This window comes from Odontesthes bonariensis, chromosome 1 (genome assembly GCF_027942865.1).
Source record: "Odontesthes bonariensis isolate fOdoBon6 chromosome 1, fOdoBon6.hap1, whole genome shotgun sequence".
Classification (NCBI taxonomy): Eukaryota; Metazoa; Chordata; class Actinopteri; order Atheriniformes; family Atherinopsidae; genus Odontesthes; species Odontesthes bonariensis.
The window spans coordinates 45,722,837-45,746,626 of NC_134506.1; the positions used below are offsets into that span (position 1 = coordinate 45,722,837).

At 40.2% G+C, this 23,790-nt stretch overlaps 1 protein-coding gene and 1 long non-coding RNA gene across 2 annotated transcripts; both read left to right on the top strand.

Annotated features, from left to right (window-relative positions):
• Positions 1-6,481: 6,481 nt before the first annotated feature.
• On the top strand, positions 6,482-8,394 carry LOC142382569 (uncharacterized). The gene is made up of 8 exons (XR_012769937.1): positions 6,482-6,539; positions 6,633-6,674; positions 6,874-6,945; positions 7,034-7,099; positions 7,467-7,575; positions 7,839-7,947; positions 8,037-8,107; positions 8,273-8,394. It is a non-coding gene; the product is annotated as an uncharacterized LOC142382569 (long non-coding RNA).
• A 3,240-nt stretch (positions 8,395-11,634) lies between these two features.
• Positions 11,635-14,102, top strand: LOC142383923 (uncharacterized). Its single transcript, XM_075469776.1, has 2 exons — positions 11,635-11,647; positions 11,822-14,102. The coding sequence occupies exons 1-2, from the start codon at positions 11,635-11,637 to the stop codon at positions 13,084-13,086; spliced, it is 1,278 nt and encodes a 425-aa protein (XP_075325891.1). The 3' UTR covers positions 13,087-14,102.
• The last annotated feature ends 9,688 nt before the right edge of the window (positions 14,103-23,790 follow it).

Sequence of the window (23,790 nt, forward strand, 5' to 3'; positions counted from 1 at the left end):
CTAAAGGTGTTGATATTTCTTCTGTTGTGGTTATTGATTTGGCCTTGTCTGACCATTTTTGTATTTTATTCGATTTATTGATCACTCAGAATGTTCAAACAACCAGCTTCTCAGTTAAGAAGAGGTACATTAATGAGAAAACAAGTGCTCAGTTTAGGGAGGCCATAGCTATGTTACCAAAAATCAGCACAGAGTCGGTTGAAGGACTGCTGGATCATTTCAACTTGAAAATTTTGAATGTAATGGAAGCTGTTGCACCTTGATCAAACAGAAAACCCCATGGAGAAACACCACTACGGTCAAAAATCTGAAAAGAGAATGCAGGAAAGCTGAACGTAAATGGAGGAAAACAAAGCTTCAGATTCACTATGAGCTGTACAAACAAAGCCTGCGTAGTTATAACAATGAGCTGTGCAAGGCCAGACAGCTGCATTTATCTGAAATGATTAATAAGAATGTCAACAATTCTCAAACTCTGTTTGCTATGGTTGAAAAACTCACAAATCCTCCTAAACAGTCAAACCCAGACCTCCTCTCCACTGAGAAATGCAACGGATTTGCCAACTTTTTTAGCCAAAAAATCTAAGCAATTAGACAAAACATTCACGCAACACAGACAAACAAGAAAACTAATCTGTGTCTAAAACCTAGAAATAACTCTGACGTTATGTCCCAATTTAATATTGTTAATTTAAAAATCCTAGAGGAAACAGTTCGGCAGCTGAAATCAACAACTTGTTCTCTGGACATAATACCATCCGACTTTTCAAAAACTGTTTTTACCTCAGTAGAAAGTGATCTCCTACGAATAGTTAACAGCTCACTGGCATCAGGCATTTTTCCCAAGTCACTAAAGACAGCTGCCATTAAGCCACTCCTAAAGAAGAGAACTCTAGACGCCTCTATGATGAACAACTACAGACCTGTCTCTAACCTCTCTTTTATATCCAAGATTATTGAGAAAGTTGTATTTAACCAGCTCAACGACTTTCTGAATGAAAGTGGAAGTCTTTCAATCAGGCTTCAGACGTTATCACAGCACTGAAACAGCTCTGGTCAAAGTGTTAAATGACATTAGGTTGAATACTGATTCTGGTAATGTTTCAGTCCTGGTTCTGTTGGACCTCAGCGCTGCGTTTGATACTGTAGATCACAGAATCCTGTTGCACTGGCTGGAAAACTGGGTTGGACTTTCTGGAGCGGTCCTTAACTGGTTCAGGTCCTACTTAGAAGGCCGGAGTTATTTTGTTACAATTGGCAGCTATGAATCTGAGCGAGTGGCCATGACTTGTGGAGTCCCCCAGGAGTCAATTCTTGGACCTCTTCTGTTTAACTTGTATATGCTCCCTTTGGGTCAGATATTGCAGAACTTTAACATCAATTATCACAGTTGTGCAGACGATACACAACTTTATGTGTCTCTGTCACCGGACGACTGCAGCCCAGCAGACGTACTGTGTCAGTGTCTGGAGGAAGTAAACACCTGGATGAGAGAGAATTTTCTACAATTAAATGAAGAAAAAACTGAGATCATTCTGTTTGGGAGCAAAGAGAAGAGGGTCAGCGTTGGTAAATATCTTGAGACTCGGGACCTTACAATCACTGACCAGGTTGGTAAGCTCGGAGTGTTGATAGACTCAGATCTGACTTTCAGCAGCCACATCAAAGCTATCACCAAGGCAGCTTTTTACCACCTCAGAAACATCAACAGAATTAAAGGTTTCCTCTCCCAAACAGACCAGGAGAAACTCATCCATGCATTCATCTCCAGCAGACTCCATCACTGTAATGCTCTTTTAACTGGACTTCCCACAAAGAGCATCAAACATCTGCAGCTCATCCAGAACGCTGCTGCTGGAGTTTTAACCCGGACTAAGAGATCTGAACACATCACAGCAGCTTTAAAATCTTTACTCTGGCTTCCAGTCAGTCACAGAATAGATTTTAAAAGCCTGCTGATGGTTTACATCTGTGATATGTTCAGAGAATATAAAGCCAGCAGAGCTCTGAGATCCAAGGACTCAGGTCAGCTGGTCCAGTCCAGAGTCCAGACTAAACATGGAGAAGCAGCATTTAGCTGTTATGCTGCAAACAAGTGGAACAAACTGCCAGTGGAGATTAAACTTTCACCAAATGGAGACATTTTTAAATCCAGGTTAAAAACATTTCTGTTCTCATGCGTCTATGCATGAAATCTGCACAATATCATGTAACTTATGGTGACTGTTGCTTGTTTTTAAATTCATTTAAATTATTTTATTTGTTTCTCTTTATATTCTTTTATGTATTTTAATGCTTCTTCCACTCCCTGCTGCAATGCTTTTATTTTCTGTGAAGCACTTTGAATTGTTTGTACATGAAATGTGCTATATAAATAAATTTGATTTGATTTGACTTGAAGTTTTTTGGTCATTCAAAAGTCAACCTGCCTTAAAAGGCAAAAATATGCACAGGCAGCACATGTCCCTCTCTGTGTTGAGGTATTATTTGTGGAAAGCTCAAAGCACTTCTGTTTTTCCGTCCATGAGCCAACTTTGCACTATTACAGTCGCCTCGGGAGGATATTTCACTGCACATTGTACTGTGTATGATTGTGTATGTGACAAATAAAACTATCTTGAATCTTGAATATTTCCTCATTAAACACATGGCATTGCCCTTGTGTCAAACCAAGGATTTCATGTGTCCACAACAATATCAGCAAATGGCATTTATTTCAAACGAACTGGGATGTGTTCAGAACAGAAGAAACCATCTGGAGCGATCCTGGAGCCATTCAAATTCATTTTTCACAACATTGACGACATGCTGAGATTTTGTGAAGAAGTAGTAGACAAACACAACATTTTTTGGCCTATTGTGAATGTCTCACTGAGTAAAGGTCTACAGAACATTTGATCATGTTGTGACTTAGTATGTTTTTGATGTTTTCTCATCGATCCCTTAATAATTTGACTTGGATTATACTGTAGATATCAAGAGTTAGGGTAGTATTTAGTGGTACTAAGGTGTTCCAGCAGCACATCAACATAATTAGCATAGACAAAGAACCAAACATGAAATTTATTGTGGTTAAGAATAAATTTACAGAAAAAGACAACAGAAAAACTAATTGAAACAAATGTATAGAAAAAGAGCAGTGCAATAAAGTCAAAATGAAATGATAATGAAACGGCAGTGACGTACTCTATAGTACACAATAAAATGTATAGGCCTATGGCATCTTATGAGATGTTGGCTTATGAATATGAGTAATAGCTTAAGAGAAAATGTGCACTGACCAAACAAAAGTGTACTATACAAATAAAAACAATATATAAAATAGACCGGGAATTGATAGATTTTATGTCATGCTGTTTACTAATTAATTAATTTGTGAGGAAAACGATTCAACCGGAAGTGCATTCGCAATTTTATTTTGAAATGTACGCCGTGCATTTCCGGGCCTGACAGTGGAGGTCTGCAGCCAGGACCTCTGGGCCGGAACTCCACCCTGTGAGCTCGGAAACTAGTGATGGGAAGTTCAGCTCTTTTCCGAGAGCCGTCTCTTTTGACTCGGCTCCTAAAGAAGAGCCGGCTCTTTCGACTCCCGAACGGCTCTTTATTTAGGATCTTTTGTAGCCTATATTTTACCTTAAAGTTGCTGTCGGCAGGTTTTCAAAATTCCGAGTCTAGTGTCGGAAAATTTGAACTGATACAACTTTCAGGTCCCTCCCCCTCTGTGGACGAGGTTGTGCACGTGAGTTCACACCAGTGTGCGTGCACACAAGCTGGGGGCAGACTCACGCTCAGCATGGAAGACGTGGTTGGTGACTGTTCTGCTCAGATAATAGATAAATAATAAACCTAACGTGATTGGTTAAAAACAGCCGGGAGCGCTCGATTTTTGCAAGCACGATTACAGGCTTCAGAGGGAGCTACAGAATTCGGGATTTTTCCTAAACAGCTTATTTAATATTCTCCTTTCAGAATCCCATGACAGTTCAAGCTAATATGGCAGCTTTAACTTTGCAAAAAAAAGAATCATGGTTTATGTGTTGAAAACCCTTTTGCTTTCAGTGTTTTTATGAGAGACCTTATAATTGCCTAATTCTTTGCATTTATTCTGTGACAAAACCACTTTTACATTTGTTTATTTCAATTAAACTTTTTTATTGCACAAATTAACAATAAACTTCAGACAAATCCACAGAACAGAACAAAACTCAAGCTAACATTAATAATGTCCTCAATTAACCTTTTTTATTGGACAAATGAACCAAAAAATTTCAAACAAATCCACAAACAGAACCAAAACCAGAACCAAACTCCTTAGTTCTCACGTGAATACCACATGCTGGTCCCATGCTGGCCAATCACAACAAAGCTCTGTCCAAACCAGAGCTGGGACTGAGCACTGAAAGTGAAACCCAAGCAACAAATGGAAAAAAACTGGGAGCCGGTGTTCTGTCGATTTCTCCTACTCGTCGAGAAATGCTACCTTGTGTTTTTGCGCATGCGCGCAGAGACAATTTTCTAAGTTTTCGTTGTCCCGCCCATCATTTTTTGCTACCCTTTCTCCTACTAAGGTAGGAGAAATCGAGGAGAAATTTTTCATTCGTTTTCGTTTTCACGCCCATAATTATTTATAATTATTTGCTACCCTAACGGTGAGTAACATCCTCAAAATCCTGATTCCTTTTGGAAGACATGCAAAGTAATAAAACACTTATCGTATTAACAAACAGTTAGCTTAACATGCACAAAATGCATTCGTATTAACAAGCAGTTAGCTTAACATGCACAAAATGCATTCGTATTAACAAGCAGTTAGCTTAACATGCACAAAATGCATTGTTGCTCATGTTGTGGGGGTAGTATGTGTGCAGTGTGGTTGCCGGTGTGATGTTGTGTGTGAGTTTATGCATGAATTGATTTGATTATTGATTTTATTATGTAAAGCACTTTGTGCTGCTTTTTTTATTATGAAAGGTGCTATATAAATAAAGTTTGATTTGACTTTATTTGATTTGATTAATTAATAACAGCGATGCTGTTTTTAGAAATGGAAGAAAACTGGAGAAAAATTTACAAGCACCTTTCTGAGGGACTATACCCAGAAGGGTATAGTAAGTCCCAAAGACAGAACCTCAGAAGGTACACTGGAAAATTCACACTCAAGGGTGAGTATCTGAAATGCATTCAAATGTAGCTATTGCGGTACATGGATTCATCTGTAATGATTTTTTTTTTTTTTAATGAATTTTCACTTCAGATGATGAGCTCTTTTTTGGATAGAAGAGGGCCATCAGAACCAAAGAAGATGCTCAAAAATTTTTCCATGAATTTCACAGTTCACCAATGGGGGGGCATTCTGGAATAATCAAAACCAGAAATGCCATTTGCTCCAGATTTTACTGGAAAGGAATGAGCTTGGACATTGATACCTGGGTATGTTCTCTCAAGTTTCTTTTCTATTTTTGTTATTTATGTCTTTCAACTTTTATTAAGCTATATAAATGTTAATTATTGAAGGTGCTGGAATGTGACAAGTGCCAGAGGGTTGGAAAACCCTTGGCAACTTCAGAGCCACTACAATGCATTAAGGTAACCAGGTAACCTGTAGTAACACTCTTATTTAGTATACTGTCATTAAAGTGCCAAACCAACATTTCTCTAACTACTCTTTCAATGCATTTTTTTGGTATTATCTCCTGCTTATATTATTCTTGAATACATTGTCTTCTTAAAATTATCCAGGTTTTGTATCCCCTCTTGTTTATATTGCTTGCTTGTATTTATTATTCGGTTTGATTGTGGTACAACGCTATAAATTTCCTCAATCTGGAACTGAAAGTAATTTTGTTTTACTTCATAGGTGTCTGCTGTCTGGGAGCTGGTGGGGATAGATTTAACAGGGCCCTTACCCATAACTGGGGACGGGTTTAAATACATCCTCACAGCTACAGACTACTTCTCTAAATGGGTAGAGGCATTGCCTTGTTCAAAAATTGATCCTTTTAAGGTAACTGTATTTTCATCCATGGATGTATATCACACCTGTTTCCGGTGATCAGCATTTCCTTTTCACATCACAAGATGTCACTAGATGTAATTAGGACCTTATTATTACAATATATTTTGAAAATCTGAATCAATACCCAGCCCTAATATATCTTCTAAAGTGCATTATGTCCTGATCTGTGGTGAAGAGGAAATGTTATTTATTACACGAATACTTCGGTGAATTATGTCGGCTTCTTTCACTCAGCAGCCAGAGTTTTTTGTTTTTTTGTTTTCTGTATCCTGTATCCTGTATTCAAATAGATGGAAATATGTTTGAAACAAGCTTAAATAAGTATGGCATTCAGATGTTCATGTATGTTAGATTAGCAATACAATGTTACTAAGAGTCTGTCTTTGGTTCACCATTTATTCTTTCAGTTCAAAAGTTGTGGGCAGCAACGGATCAGGGCCAGGTGGAAGCAGTTGTTGGCCCATTCAAGCTGTACGACACATCTTTTCGCACACTGCATGGGACTGCATGGCTGGCTGATGATGTAAGAAAGCAAATTATATTGAGAAAAGCTCTGAATGAGATACAAAAACTTTTTAGAAATGTTCTATTTTTTTGTCTTTGGTTTGCATTGCAGGTTATTGATGCATACTTGTACAGTGTGATTGAAAAAAAGAAGGTAAGTTTGAAAATTTTTGGTTCTCATTGGTTCTTCTCTCCCTGCACTTCAATCCATATGTTTTTCTAACTCTTTACCTTGTAAATATTCATTTTTAATACTTCGGAATGCAGACAGAGTGTCTGCATTCTGGCTGAAAGCACCATGATATTAATTTCAGATTGAATCGCTGTAACAACTAAAAAACTTTTTTTGACAGAAACCTGTTCACCTGCTCAATTCCGCTGTGTCCACCTCATTGTTTTCAGGGCGATTCAACCCCCTCGAAAAGGTAATTAAGTTGTCACAGTTAATTATATTGACGTACTGTATGTTAAAAAATACATTAATGATAACTTGGTGTCGAATTGATTCCCCAGATGAAGTTTCCAGTGGAGGACATCTGGTTTTGTCCTGTGAATGTTGGGTCTCATTGGATTTTGGTGGTGTGTTTAAACCTCTTTGCTTGTTACTGTGTGCTGTGGAATATTTCACATTGATGAGAACATTACTTTAATGCCCTAAACATTTCCAGATTGTTAAAATGTTGGAGACAGTCCTTTTGCTGGTTGATCCTCTGGGAAATGAAGTTTCACATGCGAGAAAAGTGCTTCGAAACTGGAGGTAATGCTTAGGTTTAGAAACACGTTGGTGATCTTTGTAAGCTTAATCTTCAATTTTACAGATAGATAGAGACTTTATTGATCCCGAAGGAATACAGTCATTTTAAAGTGTTGGTAATGATGACAGTTTTCGTGATATATGATCATCGTGTGTGAATTTGTGTTTTTTTTTAACTCTTTTGACAATTAGAAACTACTTGCAGAAGGCAGACTGTCAACACAAGAAAACATGGACAGTCCAAAAAATGCCCCACAACATACAGCAGGATGCCTGGAGCTGTGGCGTTTTGGTGTTGATGGTAAAAAAATAAATTACTATTATAATAGAAAATTTCTAAATTTCTAAAATTACTTTTTCCAACATACTAAAATCCTCTTCCTGTCTATTTGTGTAGAAAATCTCTTAACCTTTTTATTGTATTTTTCTCTTCTTCTTTTCTCTTTTCTTTTATGGGCGCCAGACTTGTGCTGACCTAACGTTTTTAGTGTAGACTTAATAAACATCACAAACAACTTGAAATTTCTTGACCACTAGCATATGAACTGTAATATCATTTTGCAGTTTGCTCAAGAATACATGGAGCATGGGAATGTTGCCATGACGGAGACATTGCCACAAGCTGTTGCACAAGCACGGTTTGATGTAGCTTGTGCACTGCTTCAGTCAAAAGGTCAGTGGTATCGAACACTGATTTAAGTTGACTGTATTTTATTACTATGTACGTTCAGTTCTAAATCTTACAAAATCCATGGGTTACAGGGAAAGCAGATGATTATTGTGTGGTGTGCTCCTATCTGGAAACTGATGCTGATACCAGCATGATCGAAATGGTAAAGTTCATGAAATTTATGCTTTGTAGGGCACAAAACCCACTTGATTATCGCTATGAAAAGATCATGGGTTGGGTTAAACAGATATGCAACCTTTACAGCCATAGTGCTTTGTATTGATTTTTCCATTTACATATATTATGATTTTATTTATTTTTTTTGTAGGTGCAGTGCGATCTCTGCAGTCGGTGGGCACATTTTCAATGTGCCAATTATAAGAAACACTGTGGCACAAAATACATGTGCCCAAAATGTGTTTGCGGGGCTTCCGGCAGTGCAGTGGCCTGAGTTTGGGATCCCACATTGGACGGCCCCTTATTTCCTATCACCCCCCCCCCCCTCCATCCTCTCCCCCCTCTCTCTGCCCCATCCTCTCCTTTGTGAAGGAGATAATGTATATGTAACCATTAAAACCTCTGTTCTAGTTCTCCTTCCTGTCTTGTCATTCGCCATATGATTTTTGTATTTGGGACACTTCAGGCTTTATTTAGGTGACTCTGCTCCATCATTGTCAAGAATGATTTGAGAAGGGGTAGCATTATTTGACAGGGTCATATTGGCCTATCAAAATTTGCTACCCTCTTAAATAAATCAATTTCATTACACTTTTTATAATTACACACATGACAGACAAAAACGCTTACTTTATGACTTTATTTGATATACAGAGGTAGAAAACCATAAAGTAGCATTTTTTGATAGGGTAGCAAAAACCGATAGGCGTGTCTATCGGTTTTTGCTGCGGTATTATTTCTCGACGAAGTAGGAAAAATCGACAGAACACCGGCTCTCACTTGATGCGAGCCGGCTCTCAGAGCCGATGCTTGTGCGCATGACCCATCACTACCGGAAGCAAACACCGCAGCCGGCCGCCAGTTTCCTCTGTGTGGGACTCAGCTGCTGGACGGTGTGTTAGCGTGTCTGAGCTGAATATCTGAGTGTGTGCAGCAACAATGTCTTCAGTTCAGCATCTGAGAGAGTTTATCAGCCAGCGACTAACTGCTGCCGCCGAAGAAATATTCTCAGAGTTTGAGAAAACCATCGTCCAGTACGAGGAAGAGATCGGCCGTCAGCGCAGACTGCTGGATATCAGCTGGAAACCGCAAATAAACTTCCACAGAGTGGGTAAGTAAGGCTGTGTGGAGGAACAGGGCTGCAGCTCTGAGCTCCGCTCCGGTTCTGTTGGGCTTTAACGGGCCTCATGCTGAATCCGCTGTTTCTGTCAGCCTGAACGGCTTTTACATCCTCCGCTCGAGGCAAGTGAGCAGACGTTCGTCTTTCCCTGATTTAAAGTGCGCCCGTATTACAGAATTTATGGCAAATGCAGGAAGTCCATGATACGGAGCGTGCAAATATTTTACTAAACTGTAAAATCCCTTTGATCCATAATTTCTGACAGAGGTTGATACCAGAGGTGGGAGAAAGTCCCTATGTTGCAAGTCCAAGTAGAGTCTCAAGTCTTTGCTCTCAAGTCCAAGTCTTTTTTTGATTTGGTCAAGCAAGTCTCAAGTCAACAAAATCGGGACTCGAGTCCAAGTCCCCACCTCTGGTTGATACACTTGAACTTAGGACCATCCTGACTGTTCACTCACTCAGTATCCAACATATTCACTGTATCATTTTGGAGAAATTCAGCCTCAAAGTTCATTATTTTGAAGTGAAAAAGGCATTATGCACGATATTTACGCTACTGTAAAATCCCTTTGATCCATAATTTCTGACAAAGGTTGATACACTTGAACTCAGGACCATCCTGACTGTTCACTCACTCAGTATCAAGCTCATTCACTGTATCATTTGAGGCTGAATTTCTCCAAAAGGGGATTTTACAGTAGCATAAATATAGCACATAATGCCCTTTTCACTTCAGAATAATAAACTTTGAGGCTGAATTCCCCATATACAACAAAGTATATGCTATATTCTACATGGTTTTTTATGAATTTTTATGTTGTCGAGTTGTGAATTTATTTTATCAATGGAGAAACTGAGCAGCCTTGCTTTGTTGTCTACAGTAGTAGATCAACCCTCATCTTACTTTGAAGCTCCCAGCTCTCTGAAGTGACGTCGACGCAGCTTTAGCAGCAGAGAAGCTATCAGGCTTGTGTTGATAATAATAAACTCCTGGACTATGTACAAACTTCCAAATGCATCGTTTTGTGAGTACAGACCATATTTGTACTCTTGTAGAAGTTTGGTGTCATGGCATGTGATTTTAGTGTGGTAATTTTGGAGATACTGCCAGGGTCCGTTAGCGCTTGTACTAAGCTATTCGGGATAACTCAGTAACTCAGCTGATGTTCAGCCAATATCGAAAAAACTGAGGGTGGGCTACTTGGCTGGATGTCACGGTTCAAATGACCCCAGGGTGAATCTACTCCGGAGTATCGCTTTAATTGGAGATGTTCCCATCTTTGCTTTTGGCAGTGTGTTACCTTCATAACGGACCTTGTCAGAAGACATTACCAGGAATAGAGATTAAAAGAAATGTTTATTAAAGTTACACACTTTTCAGTTATCCTGATGACAGACAAACCAACGCAACCAAAAACATAACCTCCTTGATAGGCTACAGCTATTCTAACATGATTTCTGCTGAATCCCCTTACGTGTGCGCTTCTGCGTGTGTGAGTAACCATGGCTACGGAGCACTCTTACCAGAGATTCTGGGAGCCGCGGACGCGGAGTGCCTCTGCCTGGAGCTACAGTTTCGTCTGCGGTTGTACTGACAGGCAGCGCAACCTTTCTTGGCTGCCATCGCGAAAAATGTGTCAAGTTTGTCAGAAAGGTGAAAATGGCATTGATCTGGCGTTGTTGTACAAATAAATACAGACAAAATGCCGCTACGCTGTATTGAAAATAAGCGTAGCGGTCCAAAATGATAGCGTAGCGGGCCGTGACGCAAGTTTGCGCTAGCTAGAACCCTGGTCTTTGTTATGTAGTGATGGTGTAAATAACCATTTCCCTGTGACCTTTTGTCTTTCCAGAGCTCCCACAGTATTATCTCTGTGAGGAAGAGATTCCTGTTAACCTTGAGAAGGACTCCAGTCTGGACCAGGAGGAACCAGAACCTCCACAGATTAAAGAGGAACAGGTGGAAGTCTGCACCAGTCATGAGGAAGAGCAGCTCTTACTGAAGCAGGAGACTGATAACTTTACGGTGACCCTAACTTATAAGGAAAGTGACCGTAGTGAAGCAGAACCAACAAATGTCCAGCTCCAAGATCAGAGCCAAGATCAGGAAGGAAGTGGGCGTGAATCAACTGGAAATGCAGAGCTGAGGCCAAAGAAGAGGCGTCACAGTAACGATGGAGACAACTCTTCCATGTCAGAAAGTCACCGTAACACAGCGAAAGGTAAAGCATCTTTAAAACTTTAATAATGAATCAGCAAGACGTTATTCATCACCACAGGGGGTTTTACATGTTACAGCCGCATCACAGAAAACAGACAGGAATTTCATAACATGTGATTTCATAAACAGTGGGGGAGTATGTGCATAGTAATCAACCTTATTAATAATCCGTATGGCTCGTTTTTGTAGGAGAACTATACAGTTGTTTTCTGTCTCATATATATCTCATTTGCATATTTTACGGTTCACCACATTTCTGTCGAACACTCTCGACATTTCAAACTAAAATGTTTCTTGTCAGATCTTAGATTCATCTGTCATCGTATTATCAACCTTTGGTTTTGTCCCTTTTCCCCCAGACCTCTCACAACAATATGTCTGTGAGGAGGAGGAGATTCTTACTGACCAGCAGTTCTTTAACCACGAGAGCAACTCCAGTCTGGACCAGCAGGAACCAGAACCGCCACAGTTTAAAGAAGAGCTGGAGGAACGCTGCACCTCTCAAGAGGAAGAGTGGCTTGAACTGAAACAGGAGACTGATATCTTATTGGTGACTCCTACTTATGAGGAAAGTGAACTAACCAGTGACCAGCTCCTCTCTCAGAACTCCTCTGTAGCTGAGAGACAAGAAATGGAAAAAAACTTGAGAGACGAAGAGTCTGAGTCAGCTCAAAATTCAAAGCTGAAGCCACATAAGAGACGTGTGAGAAACATAAATCACAGTAACGATGCGATCAATGAGAGTCAGTTTAATGCAGACACAGGTGACCAGGCAGTAAAATGTGAAGTTTGTGGAAAAGCCTTTATGAGTTACTCTGAGTTGAGGGCACATTACGGAATGCACACAGGTGAGAACCCATATTCTTGTGAAATATGTAAGAAAGCTTTCAGACAAAAAAATAGTTTGTTGGTCCACATGAGGATTCACACAGGTAAGAAACCATATTCTTGTGAAATATGTAAGAAAGCTTTCAGGTGTAATAATGTTTTGTTGGTCCACATGAGGACTCACACAGGTGAGAAGCCGTTTTCATGTTCAACATGTGGCAAAGTTTTCAGATGCAGCAGTCACTTAACCGCTCACATAAAAGTTCACACAGGTGAGAAGCCGTACTCATGTTCTACATGTGACAAATGTTTCAGTCGGAGTGATGGTCTGTTGTGTCACATGAGAACTCACACTGGTAAGAAACCATATTCTTGTGAAATATGTAAGAAAGCTTTCAGGCATAAAAATGTTTTGTTGGTCCACATGAGGATTCACACAGGTGAGAAGCCGTTTTCATGTTCTACATGTGGCAAAGTTTTTTCCTGCAGCAGTAACTTAACCACTCACATAAAAGTTCACACAGGTGAGAAGCCTCACGTTTGTAAAACATGTGGCAAATGTTTCTGTCACGGTAGTAGTCTGCTGCAGCACATGAGAACTCACACAGGTGAGAAGCCTTATTCATGCAAAACATGTGGCAAATGTTTCAGTCGGAGTGGTAGTCTGCTAGAGCACATGAGAACTCACACAGGTGAGAAGCCTTATTTATGCAAAACATGTGACAAATGTTTCAGTCACAGTAGTAGTCTGCTGAATCACATGAAAACTCACACAGGTAAAAAGTTGCAGTCCTGAAACATCTGTAAAGAAATAAAGTGAATGACTTTAATGGATGCCAAGAACAACCCTAAATCCAGCTGCGACGCTGTGTAAAATGTACATAAAAACAGAATGCAATGATTTAAGAAGCTCATATTCAAATCTTTATTCACAATAGACGTAGAGAACATCAAATGTTGGGATGGGGCAACAAAAGAGATCAGATAAACTGTGTATCACAAAACAAAAATAGGTCATGTTTTGGGGAATCCTGATCATACAAACTGTGCAAACACTGGGTCAAAGTGCATGATGAACACAGGTTGCCAAACAGTGGGTGCCACCAATGGGCTGGCTTGGATAAACTCTGAAAACCCATTAATCCAAATGACAAAAGATCTCTGCTGTAGAGTTTAGTTGAGTCTGCTCTAAAACCTGGTGGAGTCAGCTCCAAATTCAAATGAGTGTCGGTCTCCTTTTGGTTATTAACTGTTAAATGATGTTGTCTTCATTGTCTGCTGCTGGTTCATCTTCTGCTGTTCAAAGCCGCTCTGCAGTTAAAATTCACATTAAATAGCATTTGTCCCACAGCGACTTGTCTTACGTTTTATGATTACATAGCTCACCAATCCATCCATCCATCTACCGCTTCTCCGGGGGTCAGGTCGCGGGCAGCAGCTTGAGCAGACAAACCCAGCTGTGCAGCCCCTGTTTCATTGTCAGGATTTGATATATATGTTTTTGTTCTGTTCTGAATAAAATTATTTATGATTTGAAACTGATTTTATTTAGTTTTTATTTAGATTTCTCACAGTGTCCCAACTTGTAACAATTGGGTTGAAATTGTCAATCATTGTAGTTAAGATTAAAGCTGTTCTGTCTTCTCACAATACCATCAGGAAGCAAACCTGTTGCAGTGATGGGATGGCTGGGAATGTTGTTGAGTGCCTTGAAGTTTGGCTTATAGCCTATTTGTGAAATTTCTGTCTACTGAATTGTATAGTGTTGGTCACAAAGTTGGGAAATGGGTCTCTTAGAAAAAAGAGATAGAAAGTGCTTTTTGTAAAATGTTTTCTACTAATAAACTTATTTCTAAGAACATTTCTTCATTGTTTTTAAATGATTTCATCTTCCTCGGTGTGTGGAAGCATATAAAAGAAAAAAGCTTAGGTATGTGGAGTTGGGGGCAGAAGCAGATCAGCGAGGATGGAAAGTTAGAATCTGTCCAGTGGAAGTAGGATGTAGAGGATTTGTTTTAAAGTCTGTTGTCTCATTGTTGAGGGAGTTGGGTGTAAGTGGACAGAGTGTGAGGAAAATAGTGAAGGAAGTGTCAGATGAGGCAGTAAAGTCCAGTCAGTGGATTTGGATTACAAGAAGCAATGGCAGCTGGGGGCCCATTAGTGGGAGCACTTAGGGTAAACAGAGTCTTGGAAGAAGCAAAGAAGAAATTCAGGATATTTAAATGGAGGCTGTGGCCCATATGAGCCTTTTGAAACCAGGTGGCCAACAGCAGTGTTGGTTGGCAGTTACTCTGGGACGCCAGTGATCATTGTCTAGCCTCCTTGAGGTGTCGTGGGCCCAACTAGATGAAACACTGATGAAAGGAGGTTCTCACTTTTTGGTCAGCACTGCTCACTTATCTATATAGGGAGTATAGGAAACTAGAAAATTTCTGAAAAAATTTTGATGGGTGCCAATCTACTGCCCGTCCTATCAACAAACCCTTTAGTTCAGTTGAAGTTGAAAGTCTCCTGTCATATATAAACTTTGAATGAGGTCTCTGTGATGTTGTATGGCTGAGTTATGAGGCCTCCAAAATAGGTCAGTTTTTGGCTTTTTTTGTTATGGTTCCCTTGCCCTCTTAGGTGCTGGCCCGCCTACCTTATGTTTTCCTATACTCACTCCTCCCTCTGTTTTGTTTGTCTGTGGCCGTGTACACCAACTCTGTGGACCCTCCCATAAGCAGGCGTGGCTGCCCCAGTTTCTCCTGCACACCTGATCATCATCACTCATCTACCACAGTATTTAACCTGGACTCTCCTTCCACTCATCGCCTGATTGTTAACCTACATGCTATGGTAGTGTGATCAAGGCCTCAAACTTTGGATCTCGTTTTTGACTAAACCTTGCTTGTTTTTTCATGTTTCTGATTCTCCCCTGCCACAGACCCAACTCCGGTGTGCCTGCTACATCCATGCTGACAAACTCTGCGGTGTTCTCACCTTCAAGCTTCATTAAAAGGAAAGACTTTTTGCCATATCCCATTGTGTGTGTGCCCTGCCATTGAGTCCTTTTGCAACCACCACATTGTGACATTTTTGGCTTGTGAAGAGCTTTTCAATCGATTTTCCCTCTGCGAGGCCCAAAAGTCCTCAACAGGTCTGATGAAGACAGTTATGTCATTTTTATCAACGTCCTGTTTAAAATACAGCTTTTATGGCATTTTCAAAATGGCCTCCTAAAGCGCTTTTCAATCGATTTTCCCATTGCATTTTGCGCCTCTGCAAGTCCCAAAATGGAGAAGACATTTATGTCATTTTTATCAAGGTCCTGTTTAAAATACAGCTTTTTTGGCATTTTCAAAATTCATTTTGGGGCTCGTTAAAGGGGAACTCCGGGGCATTTGAAGCGCAATCCCATTGCTTGAGGTTGACAGTAGGACACAGACTGGTGCAAATCGGCGCTCCCTGTGCGGCGATTGCGCTGTTTGCGCAGCCTGTCATGCTAGCCAAATACGTGGTGGCCAAGGGGCAAATTCTAAACCTTCCACGTAAAACAACAACTTGCACACTGCAGAAACGTCACACCACTTTATAAACCATCCGACAATAAAGTCACAAGCCTTACCATCAAAACCATATGCATGGTTCTCACATTACTGGCATGGGGACGTTACAAAACAACTTTATAAACAGCATGTCACTTACCGGTTGTTGGTATGCGCGCGCATGTGAAAGCCCAAAACAGTCAATGGACAATACTCCCATATCCAAAGCAATTATCTTCTCTAGAAAAACTGCGTTCAAGTATTTAAAACATTACAACAATACATGCCCAGTAATATTGTTGTAATGTTTTCCCACAGAGTGGGAGGGACACATCGGCCGAGATGTAGTCTTCCTAAAATGTAAACTGCCGTTGTGTCAAAGCTGTATAATGTATCAAGAAACCCTTTGTTTCAGTTAAAGCCGAGAGTCTCCTGTCACATATAAACTTTGAATGAGGTCTGTGTTATGCTTTATGGCTGAGTTATAAGGCCTCCAAAATAGACAAGACTTGTAGCGCGTCGAAATTCATGACGGAAACGGAAGAATAAGAGTCTGGCAACAGAGTAATATGTGTGTCTAATGCCTTCGGCATTGGCACCCATAATTACTCACTGAGTCTGGTCCATTTTTTCTTCAGCACGTTTCTTGTATTTACCTTAAATTCTTTAAAAGTCCTCTTCAATTATCTGGAGAGTTTAAAAGACCAACCAGTTACTCATGTTTGATAGGATGGATGATTTGGATGTGCAGCCAGAGGCTACAAGACGGTTCTGACACTACTGATGTCTCGCTTTGTGTTTTTACTTGTAAAGTTATTTATGGATTGTGAACTCTTGCATTCAGGTTTTGCTCCCTGCCAACTGGACTCATTGTTTCATCTTATGTTTGCTTGTACTTTGTGATTACATCAACTTTAATGTTTAAGAGTTGACAGATTGATGAAGAAACAACATGGTTTTGTAAAATGTTTTATACGAATAAAGTAATTTCTAAGAACATTTCTTTTTTGTTTTTAAATGATTTCATCTTCCTTTGTGTGTTTTACCATCTGCTGAATTTGAACAAAGCTTCGTCATAGCAGAAATAATCACTGCTTGTTCATGTGTTTGATAGGCTCTGCATTTACTGCCAGTTCAGGTGTTATTCTCCCTGTCAAAGAAACAGACTTCCCAAACGTCCTGGTCACTATCCTGTAATTCTTATATTTGCATATCTAAGGTTCTCTGAGGAACTTACAAGGAACCCTTGCTTGTAATGGCTGCTGAGAAAATCACACTCACCACCGAAAGAGCAGTCGACTACCAATCAGTGGTTCGTTTCCCGGCTTCTCCGGGTCACATGTCAAAGCGTTCTTGGGCTGAACCCCACGCTGCCTACCGATGCGTTGGTGCGTGAATGTGTAGAAGAAAGTAGCGTTTAGCCTGTATGGACTAAGGCGTGCTGTATGAGTGAATGGGTGGATGTGGCGTGTAGTGTGAATCGTCACTTAGACTAGAACCATGTTATACAAGTACAGTCCATTTGCTACCCTGTTCGATTCCAACTAGTTTCAGGCAAAACGACTGAATGTGGGGAGCAATCATGTTAAGAAATGAATTAGTTCAAGTTTCCTTTTAATTTACATTGGAAAATACAGACTATTTGAATATCTAGCACCGGCACAGTTCTAACATGTCAAAGTAGGTCAAGCTACAAAGGATTAGTCTGTACAACATGATAACCAGCTTGCTGTGTTACCTACGGGTTACTGAAGCTGAACTAATACTTGGATGGTACATATACCTTAGTCGTTCTCAGTAGGTGGTGTATATGGCAAAGAGAAGAGGTCCCAGTACTGAGCCTTGGGGGACCCCTGTGGCGAGGTGGTGCGCTGCAGAAGTGTGACCAAGCCAGGATACTTTGAATGACCGACCAGTGAGGTATGATTCAAACCAGGAGTGTGCTCTCCCTGTGAAGCCCACGCAAGAGAGTACGGACAAAAGGATACAATGATTGACAGTGTCAAACGCAGCCGATAGGTCGATCAGGATAAGTACTGATGATTTAGCTGTCGCTCAGGCTTCTTTTAAGGCTTCTGTCACAGCCGTTTCAGTGGAGAGTCCACTTTTAAACCCAGATTGGTTTGGATCAAGGAGGTTGTGTTGTGAGAGGTAATCAGTGACCTGCTTAAAGACGCCCTTTCAATGGTTTTAGACAGAAATGGGAGAAGAGAGACCGGTCGATAGTTCTCCACATGAGTTGGAGGGAAGGAAGGTTTCTTGAGCAGCGGTGTAACCCGAGCAATGTGAAAGTTTTTTGTTTAATTATTTTTCTTTATGCAAAGAAAAGAAGAAGGAAAATGTGCTTATTTTACGAGTAGCGGTGAGTTTCTGATTTTTATTATCCATAGAAAGTACATGCATGCTTTCTTGTGTTCTTCGTCAATATGGATGCCGTTTTAGTAGTCGTTGTAGAAGTCATTAATGACGCAAATTACCAAATGTTACATGTCGGTTTGGGTTGTTGTTTTGAAGCTAAGTTAGATGATTTCAAAGTTTACTTTCACTAATGGTGTTTAGCATCAACACCTAAGGATTGTTAACTTTTTAGTGCATAAGGTAAAGTAACTGTTCGCATATTTGTTTGTATGTAACGTTATGAAACTTTTTTGTAAACTCTCCGTGCATTAGTTGGGCATGGTCACAAAGTTACAAACAAAAAATTAGGTTGATCAAGAGACCAGCCCAGCAGGAGTTACAGGTTGGGTTAGCACAACATGCTGCAATCAGGTCCACTGCCCCCGGCGTCCCAAACACCTCTTTAAACCAACCAAACCAGGCAGAGTTCGGCAGCATTTGGAGGTCCACATCAAAAACGCCATTACATTTGAAGGTAATGCCATTGCATTTTAGATTAAAGATATACGTGCACACACACACACAAATGTGTATCCTTATGTATGTTCATGTGAATTGTTTGTCATTGTCTAACATAAACATTTTCTTGACTTGCTCTTAGATAAGATCTGCTGCTGCATATTGACTTGCAGGAATGGGGGACATTATCATCATCCCATCTGTGACACAACTGTCATTAGAAGGACAGACATGGAAGCACATGTAAAGTCTTGTTCCATACAACAAACATCCACCTCAGCTGCTGCCCAGTCCAATCCGAGTCAGGATTCATCCTTCCTCTCCCTGCAACCAAGTCCATCTGTATCCCCATCTCCAGACCTTCTCGTGCAACAATCAATTCAAACATCTTCTATCGTCCACTCCTCAGCAGACACACAATTGTCATCTCCTTTGATTTCCTCTTCTGTTGAAACTGAAAAAGGTTGAATGTCCCCTCTGTTCACTAACTTGCCATCTGAAAAACATATGCAGAGGAAGCACCCCCAAAAAAATCAAATGATGTAACTCAAACCAACCATTTAAAGAGTGTCTCTGTGGATGCCAAAAATGGCATTTCCGCAGTCCAAAAAGGAGGGCATGGCTTTTCAGTCCCTATACACAAACAGGACAAAACCTGGGGCCGGGTACACAAGGTGCAGTGTGAGTTGGAGGATTGCAAACAGTACTCCAAAATGGCATCTAGAAGTGGATTAACTTTCACACACTGCGAACACATCCGTTCTTTACAATACTGCACAGATATAGCAACAGAAGAATTCCTCAGAGAAGATATGTTAACAGAAATGGTGCACTTAAAGTTTTTTGGTGATTCAAAAAAGTCAACCTGCTTTAAAAGGCAAGGCAGCTTTATTTATATAACGCATTTCATACCACAGGCAACTCAATGTGCTTTACATAAAGATAAGGCATTTAAAAGAACAGCATAAAGCAGCATAAAAACAAGCAATTTGAAGAGAAAAAAAATAGAATAAAAATTAAAAACACAGTTAAAAGCAATCAAAGAAGAGGGGAAAAAGAAAAATATAAACTCAACCATAAGCACACGGAAAGAGAAATGTTTTTAACCTGGATTTAAAAGTGCTTCCAGTTGGGGCTGATTTCAGTTCTGCTGGTAGTTTGTTCCAGTTGTGTGCAGCATAACAGCTAAAAGCTGCTTCACCGGGTCCAGTTTGAACTCTGGGCTGCACTATCTGACCTGAGTCAGCAGATCTCAGAGCTCTGCTGGGTTTATACTCTGCTAGCATGTCATTGATGTGTTCTGGACCTAAACCATTCTGTGATTTGTAGACGAGCAGCAGATCTTTAAAATCTATTCTGCATCTGACCGGGAGCCGATGTAAAGACTTGAGAACTGGGGTGATGTGATGTGATCTCTTTGTTCTGGTTAAAACTCGAGCTGCAGCGTTCTGAATGAGCTGCAGCTGTTTGAGACTCTTTTGGGGGAGTCCAGTCAGAAGACCGTTACAGTAGTCCAGTCTGCTGGAGATGAAAGCATGAATCAGCTTCTCCTGATCTGTTTGGGACATGAAACCCTTCATTCTGGATATGTTCTTAAGTTGATAAAAGGCTGATTTGGTGACTGATTTGATATGATTGTTGAAGGTCAGGTCTGAGTCTATCAGCACGCCGAGGTTCCAGACTTGGTCTTTAGTTTCTAGAGACAGTGACTCAAGATGTTTACTGACAGCAAACCTCTTCTCTTTGTTGCCAAACACAATGACCTCAGTTTCTTCTTGATTTAACTGAAGGAAATTTTGGTTCATCCACTTTTTGACTTGCTCTAAGCAGTCGCACAATGACTCTATAGGACTGCAGTCATCTGGAGACAGTGCCAGATATATCTGTGTGTCATCTGCATAGCTGTGGTAGTTGACTTCAGAGTTCTTCAGAATTTGACCCAGCGGCAGCATGTATAGGGTGAACAGAAGGGGTCCAAGGACTGACCCCTGAGGAACTCCACATGTCATAGCCACTCGATCAGATTGATTACTTCCAATAGTCACAAAATAACTCTGTTCCTCCAAGTAGGACCTGAACCATTCTAGGACTGTCCCGCTGAGTCCTGCCCAGGTTTCCAACCTGTTCAGCAGTATACTGTGATCCACAGTGTCAAATGCAGCACTGAGATCCAACAGGACCAGAACTGACACCTTGCCTGAGTCAGTGTTCAACCTTATGTCATTTAACACTCTAATAAGAGCCGTTTCTGTACTGTGGTGAGTTCGGAAGCCTGACTGAAATTTGTCAAGGAGTCCACTGGAGTTCAAGAAGTTACTGAGTTGATTAAAAACCACTTTCTCAACAATCTTGGCTACAAAAGGAAGATTTGAGATGGGTCTGTAGTTGGTTAAAATGGAAGCATCCAATGTTGTCTTTTTTAGGAGTGGCTTGATGGCAGCTACTTTTAAGGGTTTAGGAAACGTGCCTGATTGAAGTGAGCAGTTTATTATTTGCTGTAAATCTGTTTGGACAGAGCTTACAATAGTTTTAAAGAAGTCAGATGGCATTGTGTCAAGACAGGATGTCGATGGTTTAAGATGCTGGACTGTTTCTTCTACGGTTTTTTGGTCAACTGTATTGAATTCTGACATCATAGTTGATTGATTCCTAGGTGGTTTTAAGGATTGCGTCATTTTATTATTTTGCTGATTTATGTTGATTTTTAGACTTATAGATTTGATTTTTTCATTGAAAAAAATGCAAACTCATTGCATTTTTCTGTGGAACAGAGTTCTGAAACTATCTGTTTTGGGGGGGTTGTCAGCTTATCAACCATAGCAAATAGAGCACGAGTGTTGTTGATGTTCTTATTAATCATTTCAGATAAGTATTACTGTCTAGCGCGGAGTAACCCGTGGTTAAAATTACAAAGACTTTGTTTGTAGAGGTCATGGTGAATTTGAAGTTTAGTTTTTCTCCATTTACGCTCTGCTTTCCTGCATTCTGTTTTCAAAGCCTTTACCATCATAGTGTTTCTCCATGGTGTTCACTTTCCGCTCAAGATCATCTTATTTTTAACAGGTGCAACAGTATCCATGACATTTGAGATTTTCAAGTTAAAGTTATCTAAGAGTTCATCAACTGTCTCTGCACTCGCAGTTGATGACATAGCTATAACTTCCATAAACTTAGCACTGGTATTCTCATTTATGTACCTTTTTCTAACAGACACACGGGTTAACTGAATGTTTGGAGTTAACTGTAACTCAGAGAACACACAGAAATGATCAGAGAGCGCCAAGTCCTTGATATCAACAGAAGAAATGTCAACACCTTTAGAGATAACCAGATCCAGTGTGTGGCCTCGAGTATGTGTGGGTCCATTCACATGTTGAAGGAGGCCAAAAGTGTCAAGTAGAGAGCAGAGTTCTTTGGCATTAGTGTCCATGTTATTGTCCATGTGAATGTTAAAATCCCCTGTTATGATAAAAAAGTTATAGTCAGTGCAGATAACTGACAGCAGTTCAGCAAACTCATCAAAGAAAGTTCCTGGGTATCTTGGTGGTCTATAAATGATTAGGAAGATAACTTTTGGATCCCCCTTTACTAAAAAACTAAGATATTCAAAAGAGCTAAAATCATCAAGTAAAATTTCTTTGCACTGAAAGACTGATTTAAAAATGGCGGCAACTCCCCCGCCCTTCTTACCACTTCGACACTTATTGATAAAACTGAAATTTGTTGGTGCTGCCTCATTGAGAAAGGCAAAAATATGCCCAGGCAGCACATGTCCCTCTCTGTGTTGAGGTATTATTTGTGGAAAGCTCAAAGCACTTCTGTTTTTCCGTCTATGAGCCAACTTTGCACTATTACAGTCGCCTCGGGAGGATATTTCACTGCACATTGTACTGTGTATGATTGTGTATGAGACAAATAAAACTATCTTGAATCTTGAATATTTCTTCATTAAACACATGGCATTGCCCTTGTGTCAAACCAAGGATTTCATGTGTCCACAACAATATCAGCAAATGGCATTTATTTCAAACGAACTGGGATGTGTTCAGAACAGAAGAAACCATCTGGAGCGATCCTGGAGCCATTCAAATTCATTTTTCACAACATTGACGACATGCTGAGATTTTGTGAAGAAGTAGTAGACAAACACAAACATTTTTGGCCTATTGTGAATGTCTCACTGAGTAAAGGTCTACAGAACATTTGATCATGTTGTAACTTGGTATGTTTTTGATGTTTTCTCATCGATCACTTAATAATTTGACTTGGATTATACTGTAGATATCAAGAGTTAGGGTAGTATTTAGTGGTACTAAGGTGTTCCAGCAGCACATCAACATAATTAGCATAGACAAAGAACCAAACATGAAAGGTATGGTGGTTAATAATAAATTTACAGAAAAATACAACAGAAAAACTAATTGAAACAAATGTATAGAAAAAGAGCAGTGCAATAAAGTCAAAATGAAATGATAATGAAACGGCAGTGACGTACTCTATAGTACACAATAAAATGTATAGGCCTATGGCATCTTGTGAGATGTTGGCTTATGAATATGAGTAATAGCTTAAGAGAAAATGTGCACTGACCAAACAAAAGTTTACTCTACAAATAAAAACAATATATAAGATAGACCGGGAATTGATAGATTTATGTCATACTGTTCAATAATTAATTAATTTGTGAGGAAAACGATTCAACCGGAAGTGCATTCGCGATTTTATTTTGAAATGCACGCCGTGCATTTCCGGGCCTGACAGTGGAGGCACAGCCATTATAACGAACAGCCTTGCCACTCTGTATTAAGCCCCATTGTACCGGCTTTTTGGCTGCAGTTCCACCAGAATTCCACTGGGAGCGTCGGTGGAGACCAGAATGAATGGGACCCTATGGAGCTAGATGCTACAAATGGTCAGTTTCACCTAAGTCTCCTCAAGAGCGCTCAGATTTGAATGTAGTTTCTGAGAGCTCAACATGGGTTTCAAGTAAAAAATCTACTGAACGAGTACATATATCGCTTTGATTTCTTACTGGTTGGCTTCTTGTTGTCCACAACGCGCTAGCATTGTGCTAATGACAGCTGGTCGACCCGCTATGTATGACGTCATATACACTT